A 13,047-nucleotide genomic window follows, 5' to 3' on the forward strand; every position below is an offset into this window, starting at 1 on the left:
TTTTTATGTCTGAGATCCTCACATCTGGGTAACACAATCCTCCCTTCAGCTGGTAATGGACTTGAGACAATTCTGGACTTTGTGAACCCTGAATCTGAAGGTAACCTGTCATTGGCACCTGTGGATTCTCTCTCTATTTGTGCTCTTAATGTTCTCTATTGCTATTCATAGTCCTTTTCATTTTATTTTATTTTCAGTCATGTGATGCAATGTTCTAAGTTCAGTACAGAAGAGTCTGTTGGGCTGTGCCAAAGCCAAAAAGACAACCTACAGCAATTCTGATTGTGGAAAGACATAGCAACCTTTGGGATTATTGCTTAGCAACTGCAAACACACAGAGGAGTAAAACTCACAGCCCAGCTCCACAGCAGGTCTGAGAAATCCCTAATTCACTTCAAGATTTTTAATGGTTGAGAACAGATGGGCATATATTAAATCCCTGTTGGTTTGCAAAGCCACTTTGAATGCAGGAGGACTAAGATCTATTTTGATACCTGCTCCTAAGGTAAGAAAAACAATTCTTCAAAGCATCAGAAAGCCAAAAAGAAAATGTTTTTAAATTTTAATTGTATTGAAAAGATCTTGCATGAAAAGGGTATTGGGCTTTTTGTGATTGATGAGTTAAATATGCTATGAAACTCAGTAGGGAAAGGCAAAATTATTTCTGAGCAAGAGAAAGTCAAAGAGATTGGACTTTATTTTTGAAAGGACTTTTATAAGGCAACATCTCCAAAATATTTGCCTAAACAAACTTAAGTCCTGCCTTGCTTTATCCCACCCATCAAAATTCTCTAACAGAATTACAATGAAACCATAAGAATATTATTTATGAGCAGATTTGGGTTTTGTACAGAAAACACAGTGATAATCTTTTTGTACCTGCAGGTACAAAAGAAGGTCCAGCAAGAGTATTTTTCTCACAGCAAAAGAGCCAGGAAAGTGGCATCCTACTAAATAATGGAAAGCTTATCTTGCCTTCAGCTTGAACAAAGGCTTACAGGAAACTTTATATCACACTTCGAATTTCCTGGGTGTTTCTAGAGCTTGCCTCTGTGCTCCATGCTTGCTGTTATCTGGCTCCATTTGGGAATGCCACAGGCCCTGAGAGCTCTCAATATTATTGTAAAATCATGCTAATAGAATCATTAAGTTTGGAAAAGACCCCCAAGATCACTGAATCAAACATTTGACCAAACACCACGTTGTTAATGTGACCATGGCACTGACTGCCTCATCCAGTTGTTTCCTGAACACTTGCAGGGATGGTGTGACTCCATCCCTTCCAAAGCCTGGCCACCCTTTCAGTGGAGAAATTCTTCCTTATGGGCCAAATTCTCAACTAATGAAAATCAGCACTGAAGGTTCTGAGCCAATGGAGTCTTACCCATTGTGCATCTCTGTAATCCTCCACAAATCCCAAGTTTCATGTCCTGATTGTAGCATTCCTTTGTTGTTTATTTTTTTGTTTGTCCTTCCATACCCTCTTAGTCTTCTTCATCTGTACTGCATTAAAGCACTGGGCACAGTTCTCCATGCTCTGCTTCCATTCCTGGAGTTACGTGGATGCCATGGAATTGAGACAGAACAGTCACACTGGTTGTTTCATGTTTTGTTTTGGTCAGAGACATGGAGATCCTTTATAAACATTTACTAATCCTCAAAACCATCCTAACAAAAGGTTGAGAGCAGTGTAGAAAACATATTCATCATCTTTCAGAATCAGCCACCTCATAAAGCAGAGTGGAGTTGTCACTTTAACATTGCCCAGAAACTGCAGAAAGTTTCATAAAAGAAGTCTAAAAAAATAACATAAGTATTTAAAACTACAAGAACAGTTTATTTTGGCACCACAAAACCAGCTGATTTGGAATGTGACCAGAACATTTGGTTAACACCCTGCTTTGAACCAAGGAGTCTGGTTTTACAGCTTATTGAAAGGAACTCACCTAAGCAAGGAACAATTCCACAGGGTGGACAGGTTTCCTTTTCTACCACTGTAAATCCAGATCCTTCCCAGCTCATGTCCTTTGGTGGCAAAACCAACTACCAACCTAAAACCTTCTCTGTGGATCAGGTAGGTGCAGCTTGAGCCAGAAATCCATCCCATTCCCAACTGGAATGGACCTTTGGAAAAAATTTACTAGAAGATCCCAACAAGCCCACTGAGAAAACAAACCTAGAAATTTAATGCTGTGAAGCATCCCACCATTCAGGCAGTATTTGTACTCCAACAGTGTTAATGAACCAGAAGGTCAACATATTCATATTTAAATTTTTGTGCCAGGAGGGCTGTAGATCACATTTATGCATTTCCTGGAAGGCTGAACAGCTTCAGAACAGCTACAAATACTTAAACAGGAAGACCAATACATATCAAAAGCAGTGCTATTGCTATGGATACTGAAAGGCCTCAGTGAAAAGCACTTTTAAATAAAAACTTGAAGAGGGTAGTGTGGCAAAAAGTTCATAGTGGAGTTTCATCTCTAATTTGGAAGGATATTAGATTATTTTTAATATCATCCATCCCTTGCTGTTGTTTAACACTGAGCTGGGAGATTTGCAGCATGCTGCTGACTTTTTCATGCTTTGAATCAAGCAGTAGCTAGTCTTCTGCTCCATTCTGTGTGTGTAAATCCCATTCCGGATGCAGACAGTTATGCCTGGAGACATATAGGAACATTTTTCAAATTGTGCCTTGTGAGCACCTCAGTTTCTTCCTGACATTTCACAGAATGAACATTTAGAGCAGTGAAGTTCTTGAAATTGTAAAATCCTTTTACAGAGTGATCTACAACATAAAGTGCTTGAGAACAACTTAATCACAGAATTCATGGTATAGGTTTCTCCTTTCTGTAGAAACTGTTCTGACCCATGCATCTGTGTCCTGGTTTCTTTAACAAAATGTCCAGAGCAAAAAATAGTTGCCACAGTTGAAGTTAAGCAGTTTGTGGGACAAGTTCCCTCACTGTTCTTCACAGCCTCAGAAAAGCTGAAGCAGAGGAAGCATGTAGAGGAATCTTGCTCCTGGGTATCTGGAAATTTCCATTACTTGCTTCCTTTGTCTCATATCCACTGGATTTCCTGCAGGCAGGGAATGGACCTAAACAGAAATAATGTGCTGGGGGTAAGAACATTCCACTGGTTGGAACTGGGGGACAAGTTCCAAACACTGTTCACTGCTTGGTTTCTGAGTCTCTAAGTGACCTGGAATTAATCATTCCCCTTTTGTGTCTCAGTTTCTTCTGCCCTACGAAAGGAACACACTAATTTAGTTGCTCTGTCTCCAAGGGCCGTTGTGATACATAATTAATCTTTATAAATCATTTATTGATCTTTGAAGTAAAGGGTCTGTATATTTAAGAGTACAAAGCAGCGGTAACAGAATAAAAAAGGAACATAGAAAAAATATTAGTTAATGCCTAACAATATTCCTGTGTCACCTATTAGGGAACTGCAGCATCTTTTGGCATTATATAACAGATGATTTTTTTTTTTTTTCTGTGTCACAGTGATTGAGGTATGGCTGCTCAGCCAGAAGAATCAGCCCAATCTGCAGATCTGCAAGATCCTGAACTTGGACATAAGGATAGGACTGCAACAGAGATGGAAAGCAATCAGGGGGCTGATGAACTGCCATGTCCTAGTAATTACACTTCTTGGCAAGAGTGTTTTCATGAAAAGGTACAACAAAGGTGTCTGAGTCTGCAGGAGAAAAAGGTGAGGTTGGTTCGAGCACAAAAGGCAGAAGAAGCAAAGGTGAGGAGGAGAGAACCCGGGGACTCTCTGGCCAGAGAGTGGTACAGTGAGGAGCAGGAGACACTCAGCACTCGCATCTATCTGCTCGACAACCTCCTGCCTACATTGGTCCCAGGAGTAGAGAATTTGTTAATGGAAGTGGAAAGAGACCATGTGCTTGTATCAGACCAAGAACCAGCCAGATTTAACCCCATTAATTATCTTGGAGAATACCTGATGAGGCATAACCCTCAGTATAGTGTTCCTACAAAACCAGGCCCATACCTGAGAGAAATGAAAGTGGTTTCGGAGGAGCTCAAATCTTTGCAGCAAGGTACAACATCACAGAGGTGAGAGCACTGAGAGTGTGACTGGTCATAAGGCCAGAGCTGGTGTCTTAGTCTCTGTTTTACAAAAGGAATGGTGTCCCTGCAGCCTGGCTGGCAGAATCTTAGGCAAAACACACCTTGTAGAATGCAGTGCCAGGGATGGTGTTTGTCTCATAAAAACTTGAGGAGCAGGACAAATGCCAGAACATGGCACACAAAATGAAACACTAGTTATTCCTGTTTAAGGCAATATTCTGCCCTTCACAAGGACGTAATTCCTCCTTAGACTCTATCTTAATTACACATGAGCAATGCAAACTACTTCCAAACCGGTCTAGCTTAGTGACAGCAGCTCTTTGGGACAGGTGTTAGTATCAAAGCTCTGGAGACTCTTCAGATCATTTTTTCTCTAGTCTTCCAAACTTAATAAAAACATCACCTGTTTTCCTCCTTCAGGATGATTTCTCTTGAGCAAGCCAACCACATTGTCCTGGCACATTGTAGAAACTCCTTCTCCTGAGATTTTTATTTAGGCTTTCCTTTTATATTCTATTTTTCCTTTTAAAGTAGAAACTGTTTTTTTTATTTTTATTTCTAGGCTGTTTGCTTTAGTATAATACTTAATGATTTTTGGAATGGGGGTCCATGGCACCTTACAAAATGCTATGGTTAGAATGTGAGAGCATTAGATGAACAATAATGTTTTATTTTCATTGCTCTGTTCAGGAAAATGTAGATGTGAACTTTTCAGTTCACAGATGATCCAGAGGTGATTGTGATTAATGTCAAAATTACTCATTCACTACTAGATCACTTTATTCTCTAGCTGTGTTTGTAGAATAATGACTTCTGTTTGAATGACTCTCTATTTGCATAAATAGTGCATACTCCTTGAAAATTGGTTTCAGTGTCAGGAATTAGGGAAGTAAAATGTTGACATGTCTTATGCATAAACCTTAAGTGAAGATAATTGAAGTTCCCAGTATCATAATGCTTAAAAGGATATGTTAAGTCTCTCTATCTGAGGCTTCTGTCTCCACATTTCCATTAAACACACTGCTGAAGTTTGTAGGAACATGTCTGATGTGAATACAACAAAGGAATGTGAGAAGTGAATTTTATACAGCCACTGGTAAAAGAATTTCAGTTTTATTTTCTGTTGTTTAAATGTTGGTCCACTGAAACAAATGAGCTGGAGAAATATGTCTTGAGTGAGTTTTCACTCAAGGCTGTTCTGGGGGGATGTTTAGGACGTCAGCCTTGCCACAGCTTTGCTTTGGCAACAGTTTTATCATTTCTGTTGTTTTACAGAGGGCACCTGGACACATGACCATATCTCAGCTTTATTTTGAAAAAATAATTGAACTAAAATACATAAAAATTCCTGGTTGTTTTTTTTTTTTTTTTTTTTTTTTTTTTTTTTTTTTTTTAATTGGGGTTTCATTTGGTTCTGTGTTATGGGCTTATTTTCCCCTCCTAACATACTTTTGGCTTTCATTGTGAATTAGAGCTTGTTTGTGGAGAGGACAGATTTTCCTGTTGAATGCAAAGTGTTGGCTACCCATGACCTGTTATACTGACCTTGGCTGTTAAGCCCATCTTTACATTTGGAGACAGGTTCTCAATTTGTAGCTCTCAGAGCTGAGTCAAAGGAAGTGACTATCAAGACTTACAGAAATAAATATCTCCATAGACAGCATTGCCAGGGGGGTTCTGTAATCATGGCTATAGCAGGTTTTGCATATCCACTGGCAGTAGTATCATGGGATTTGCATTCACAGCAGCTCAGGATTTACATATTTGTGATGGCTGCATTGTGGGATTTGCATGGGATTCTTAAATCACCGCAACACGGGATTTTAACAACACCACACAGCAGTGAGACTACTCATGTGAGTCACTGGATTTCAAACAGGCCAGAATTGTTACAAGAGCAGTGCCAGTCTGTGCTCAACACCTCTGACATAAGTACCAGAAAGGTGAGGAAGAAATTCTGGCCCAAATGAAGGTCCTGGGAGCCTTGGCATTACCTTCAGGCAAAGCAGAATTCACCATATGTTCACATCTAACACTTACCTATCCTCAGTAAGCTCTCGGATTTCCTCCAGTTTCTCCTTAACTGCCACCTGACTGGGAGTCAAGGCAGGAGGGAGAACAGATGAGTGAAATTCTCTGTGCACGTGGACTCATACCTGCAACAGAGCCTTTGTCCAGGGCTGGGAGTCCTTCTGGCTGAGTCACCCATCCCTGTGTGGGAGGCAGGCAGCTCTGTTCCTGAGGAAACATGTTTGGTTCTGCAGGGAGAAGTCACCTCGCTGCCATCTCATCTTTTCTGGAAATGTCTGATCTGAAACAAGCTCACTTTGCAATGGGTGCCTGATGCTGTTATTCCTGTTTTGCCATTATTGTCTGAGGGACACCAGGCAGAGGATGCAGCTGCTCAGTTTTAGGACCCTAGAAATGAACACAAAACTGCAGCCCAGTGCAGGTGCAGCATAGAATGTATCTTGTGCTGGAAACTGCCCAAATTAATCACCAAAGCACCTTGGCAGCTCTAGGCACAGCCCAGGCTCTGCTTCCAGTTTGCAGACAGTTCCAGAGGAGGAGTTATCTCTACAAATGATCTGGTTTTATCTTTCTGCTGCAGCATACATTGGAGAAAAATCTGTTTGTCCACTTGGGTTGGTACCTGCTTCATTCCTTCTCTTCTCTGGCTCTGGGAAGGAGTCAGAAGATGGGAAAATATTTTACCCTTCCCCTGCTATCAAAGTGCCCGAGGCTGAGCTTCCTCAGCAGCACTTGTGCAACGCCCACCAATGATTAAGAAACCAAATGATTCGTTAAGAAACCTCTGTGATAAATGGCCATGAAGAGCAATGACTTTGTGATAAAACTGACTGTGATCAAAGTGTATTGCTGTGACATGTAAAACAGGTCTTTCTGTTCATTAAAGAACATATTCATGGGTTATAATTTGTAGGATGACCCCAAAGGAATGGAAGAGAGCAGGGACAGGATCAGCACATTTCACAGCATGTGAAACACAAGGGGAAGAAGGGAGCAGGAATCACTAGCTAAAATATAGTTTTTTGAGTTCTCAGGTACAAAAGAGGAGCAATTCTGCTTTCTCTGAGTAGCTACAGAGGGTGTGAAGGTCACGAGCAGCTGCCTCAGTGCAGAGAGATTCCAGCAGCCTCCACGAACAGGAGCTGTTCTCTCCATATGAACTGACCATTTGGCTTTAAGCATTTTGGCCTTCTGAAAGGAGATTTTTCCCATTTCATAAATTAACCAAGTCAAAATCAAAGCAGCTGACTTCAGGATCAATTTTATTCACTTCTTTTGTTGTGTGAAATGGAGCATTGGGAAAAACATGGCAGGGTGTTTAGAGAAGCAAAGAGAACAAAGGCAGGAAGAAAAGGAGCTGACTGGCAGTCCAAACCTGCAAACTCTATGTGTTTAAAATGATGGAAAGGCTGAGGTATTATCCCTGTCCTAAGGCAGTGAGGGCTCTGTTGTGTGAGGCTGCTTCAGAAATTTCATTGAACAGTGTTCTTTGCCAGTGAAGTGCTTGTGTGAAAAGGTACTTAGGTTTGGAGACAATGAAGACTGATGCAATTTTGTTGGTAAATCAACTGTAGCAAAATTATGCACCTGTCTCCCTGCTAGAACTGAAAGGAAATTGAAGGACATCTACACAATAAATGATTAATGTCATTATAAATGTGAAGGTAAAATGTGTTGCTGTTGAAATGACACACAAAACTAGGGGAGCTGCACAGATGATTTTCCATTAAACGTCCTCCATGTAGACAGGAATTTCAGCAAACAGTTGCCTCCTTTTGTTTTGTTCTTCAGGATAGGCTTATTCAATTTTAAGTATAAGTATGATGATATCTTTCTAATCCCTGTTGCCATGTTCTACAGGCTGGCCCAGTTGAAGGCTGAGGCAAAGAACAAACGTGAGGAAAGGGAGGAGATGGAAAGACAAAAGGCTGAGGAGACAGCAAGGAGAAAGGAGATGTTGGCAGCTCTGTTCAAGGAGTGGACAGTGGATGACATTGACAGGATCCCAGCAGCACTGGTAACTAGGGGAGGTCCTGCTGTGGGTGTTGCAGACAGGACAAAAAGGACATTTGTGCTAGTGCCATGTGCCCTGGTATGGCAGCACAGGGCACAAGATGGGTGATGGCTCTGCCACCACAGGATCAGGGGACACGGCGTTGTCCACAAATCTGACCTGTGTGTGAGACCCATGACTGGCCCATATGTCTGATTATTCTGGGTGATTTATTTTAGTAATTGTCTACTCTTGTCTCCATGACACAAGCCTTTGACCATTACCTTGGTTTCTAGGTTCAGAGTGCCTTGAGGTCTTTTCCAGATGTCACTGATTCTATTCCTGAAGATATGAGAAAAGGCAAGTTTTCAATGTGTCTCCCTCTAGTTTTATCGCTGTGATCTGAATTCTGATGTGAACTGTGAGCAAACAGCAAATGGATTTGATAACAGAGAAAGAATCTCCAAGGGTAGTTACATCAGGATATGAACCAGAAATCTTCAGATAGATTGGAAAGAGACTGAACCACCATGTGATTCATTAATATGAATTGAAAAGTGTGGAAAAAATGTTTAAAAAATCTTTCAGGAGATAGAAAGACCAGATGCAAACCTTTTCTACTTGCATCCCTTATTAGCCAGACATTGCCATGTGCTTATTGCTATTTTTAAAAGTCCCTGTACCAACCTCCTCCTTTTTGTGTTTGTCTCATGGGAGGTCTTGGAAATACTCCATGCTGGGAGATATGGAACAAAGGTGGGATCAGCAAAATTAAAGTCTGACAGTGTTGTTACCTGTTATAGTTTCAGGGGAATTGCTGAGGTTTACCTAATGCTCCACCCAAAAGCCCATCTCATCAAGCCATTCCCTTGGCCAGTCCCAGGCATCCAGTGACACACAACCATGGGCCTCTGTACCAGAGCACTCAGCTCAGAAAGATTTCCATAATTCCTGTCCACTTTATATAGCTCCCACTTGACCTCCCCAGATGACGATAATTGAATAGAACCAGGAACACTGAAGTGGCAACATAAGCCTGCTGCCAGCCCTTTGCATCGAGAGCCTGTAATGATCGTAAGTGATAACAAATGTGTCTTTGCTGATTTGGGATGATAAACAGGGCACTCCAGAGAGTGTTTCTGTTGCTGCTGGAGTCACCTCTGCCTGGAGCTCACCCTTGCTCGGCCCTGTGTGAATTGCAGAATTGTTCTTGTGAGTAATCATCCAATATTGGTAGGACGTTGTGTGACTGCCAAACACAGCCCCTGTGCTCCTGCTGTGGAGCTGTGGTTCCCCACTGCAAACAGACCCTGGGACATGAGATTGTGAAGGAATTTCCTGCTCAGATATTTGCTCTCTGGATTCTGGGGGTGCTTTCTGTACTATTTCCCTATTAGGCTCCAGTTCTTAATTTAATTCACTTAATAGCATTCAATGTACATTAACAGAACATTACAATCTGCTTTATAGTTTAATAAAGATAATGTACAGTTTAGGAACATATTAACCAACAAGAGATAAATGCATTCTATGATGAATTTTCTCATTATTCCTGATATATTTAGAAGAAAGAACAGAAAAATAATGCAAATAGAAATGTATGTTCTCAAAGAACTCATTCAGAGACTTATATAGATGTTTGATATCTCTTCTCAGTTCCATTATAGCAGCCCAGAAGCTGACCAAAACATACTTTTGAATATCATCATCAGTAAAAATATTCCCATATTCTTGAGAAAATTACTATGATTTTCAGATTCCTCTCTTGCAAAGCAAAATCCATGTCTCCAGAGTTCTAAGGCAGTTTTATCTGTTTGTTAAATCAAAAATCATTTCCTCCCTCACATAATTAGTTGTAAGTACTGTTAAAATCATCGCAATTTGCACCAACTTATGTCAAGAATAAACATGACTCTACAATTCTGAATAGCTAAATGGAGATTCTCAGCAAGAGAAATGCAAGCAGATTTAGATGGGTCTCTGTACAGTCACATGCTTCAGCTACTGTGGGATAACCTCAAATGAATGTCATCCAACATAAGAAGAAAGTTAATGTAACAGCACAATGTGCAAAAATATGTGTACAATATGCAAAATCACAACTGTTGCTTTCTCAACCAATATCCCTTAATTTTTTTACCAGCAATCTATGACAGAAGGCTGAAAATCATGAACACATTGGACAAAACAGTAAGCCTAGCTGAGATCACAAAGGTGAGAAATGAAATAAGAGCATTTGGTTCAGAATGTGGTGCCTATCACGAAGTGTCAGCATTTCCCTGGGGACAGCCCAGAGGAGTAAGTCAAGGGCTTTCCTTCTCCAACAGGTAATGGGCTGTATCTGGACATTTCACATTCCATCTCCATCCTCTGCTCTCACAACACTTCCATTCTGGCCAGCTGGAGGGAACTCTTCTGCTTTCCTCAGAGCTGCAGCCTGTGCTGCTCTTCGGGAAGTTACTCCTGGAGCAGTGGTTTTTAGGACACCCCTCGCTGTTCCTTTCTAGAATGTCAAAGCCCTGAATCACTTGTGAATTCAGACTTTGCTCGGCTGCTCACAGGAGATTTGGTGTCCCACTACTACCATTAGCCTGGGGTAATTAGTAACATCCTCACAATATTGTTATTTCTGACTAAGTTCCATTAACCAGGATGAACCAAACCGTGAAGCCCTGGGATGAGAAGCATTTGTCCTGAACTGTCACTGGTCTGAACCATAAACAAACTGCAACAAGTCTCATAAATATTCACAAAGCATAACCAAGTAGTTTTAAACTCAAAAGCTGTCAGTGGGAAACACCAGAAGTGTGGTTTTAACTCATCAAAATCATAAATGTAGTTGGAAGTTTCACCCCATTACTCTGCTGTTCCTCAAGCTGAAAACAACCAAACTGGTTCAAACTGTATTTATTGAAAGCTGTCCAGGCCAAGGCTTTGCCAGCAGTTTCTACCTGCGACAGAGCCAGATTTTATGGCTGGGTAATTAAACCTGTAAAAAGGAGTGTTTAGAATAGGAATAATGGCAGACCCTCATTGCAGCAGTGCTAGTGGGTGCTGTTATAATAATTAAAACCAGAGTATAAAGCAGCTGTGCAGAGACTAATTCCAAGCAACCACATGTGATTTTTTTTGTGCCTTCCTCCCTCTCAGGAGACTCACATGTTTGGTATTTTGCACAGAGATGCATTTTTATGGTAACTTGTTGAAGGTTTTTTTAAGCATGAAATGAGATATTTTTGAATTTAACCTCAGAATTATTGCATCTAATTAAGAAGACTATTGTGGATAATGAGAGCCCAGAGAATTGCTTTTGTCACTGCAATGAAGCATCAGTCCGTAACCCCTATGGTACATATATATAATCACTGAATGAATTCATGCTCCATTAGCATTAGAAAACTATTTAAAATATACTTTGTGTACTCTTTATTTTAACTCAATTAAAGATATGACAATCGAGCTCAGAAGCACAAAAGACATTGTCAGGCTGTCTGATTTGCCAGGAATGTTCTCTCAGAACACATTCTCTGATGCTTTTTCCAGTCCGGTTTTAATTGAATCAAACGATGAGGCTTTCATCCCTTCCCTTGGGAATGGTTCCATCATCAGGACAGGGCTGCTTCTAATCCTCAGCTACAATTTACCTTTGTTCACCCCTTTCCATCATCCACCAACCCCAGAAAAAGATGATCTTCCTCCATGCTGGTCATGGCCCTTTTCCATGTGGAAAGCATTGCTTTTAATGGACCTTAAAATTAAATAGCACTTTTTTTTTTTTTTTTTTTTTTTTCCCCTTCCTTGAATTCAGTGCAGCTTTGGGTTACTTAAAGCCTGTTAGAAACTCAGTGGAGAGACCTCACACATCATTGTTTTTCGGGTTTGGAGGTTTTTTCAGAAATGCAGAAGAGTGGCTGTTGTATTTTTTCATCCTTCATGACAACCTCATGGGGTCTGGTATATGAAAAGCATTTAAATCCCAGAGACCAGCCCTTAATAGTTTATTTCACAAGCCTTGTGCTCTAATACACAGAACCCCCAGCAGCCTGGCACAAAGCTATTGACACCAAGGGAAATTCTCACATTGCCTTTGCAGGGTCAGAATCAGGCTTTAAAGGTGAGATTATTTTCCATGATTGCATGTGGCTTTCTCCATTTCTAGAGAGATGAGTAGGAACAAGAAGAACAAATCTATTGTTTTTATGATAATGTGGTCACAAACTACACCAAGGTCTCTAGGTAGCAAGAAGGAGGCGTGCCAGCTTTCTTTGGAGAGGTGTCAAAATCTGTAGGTTAATAACAAATAAACGTATGTTAATTATGTGTACAGTAATTTACACATCAGCTAAGAAAGACTTAAGCCTGTGATGATGCCTCCTGCCCACATGGTGCTTGTAAACAGTGTCCTGTGAAGCTGTTAGACACAGTATTAGTGCAGGAGCCTTTGGATGTGTCATCAAGGTGACATCCAAAATAACAAGCTGCTTGTCCAACCTGCCTGATCCCAACAGCCTCACCTTTTAAGATTCCTCTGTCACAGAGCTCTGGGTTCCAATAACCCCAAGAAGCTGGTGGATACCCATAGCCCCAACTGTGCCACCTTCTCTTCAACCTACATCCTCTTTTAATGCTGAAATGAAGAAAAAACCCACGTTGCATTAGGAGCTCTTTTTTCCTACCAGCCACCCCTCAGGCCATTGGTTTTTTCTGATCTTCCTCTCTTTTCCACTTGTCCCATATATTTGGAAATTATGCAATATAGACATGAATAATAATAACATATATTAATATTTCAGCTGGTTATTGCCTGTGTGGCATTTCAACAAGTCCAGGATATTTTAGCACTTATGTCAGGTATCCATACTCTTAAAATGGGGTAATGGGAAACGTTCTGTGCTTTGGAAATTCCTCCTTTTAACTGTCTGG

The 13,047-nt window shown here is 40.8% G+C and overlaps 1 protein-coding gene across 1 annotated transcript in view; it reads left to right on the forward strand.

The window, feature by feature from the left end:
• The first annotated feature begins 3,492 nt into the window (after nucleotides 1–3,492).
• EFCAB5 (EF-hand calcium binding domain 5) overlaps nucleotides 3,493–13,047 on the forward strand; it is a 28,872-nt gene continuing 19,317 nt past the window's right edge. Inside the window, exons 1-4 of the mRNA XM_066333419.1 lie at nucleotides 3,493–4,085; nucleotides 7,992–8,148; nucleotides 8,421–8,484; nucleotides 10,268–10,338. Coding sequence (XP_066189516.1) covers nucleotides 3,520–4,085; nucleotides 7,992–8,148; nucleotides 8,421–8,484; nucleotides 10,268–10,338 — 858 coding nt within the window. The 5' untranslated portion in view covers nucleotides 3,493–3,519. The remainder of the gene's footprint in view (nucleotides 4,086–7,991; nucleotides 8,149–8,420; nucleotides 8,485–10,267; nucleotides 10,339–13,047) is intronic.

The sequence above is a fragment of the Sylvia atricapilla genome, chromosome 20 (assembly GCF_009819655.1).
Source record: "Sylvia atricapilla isolate bSylAtr1 chromosome 20, bSylAtr1.pri, whole genome shotgun sequence".
Taxonomy (NCBI): Eukaryota; Metazoa; Chordata; class Aves; order Passeriformes; family Sylviidae; genus Sylvia; species Sylvia atricapilla.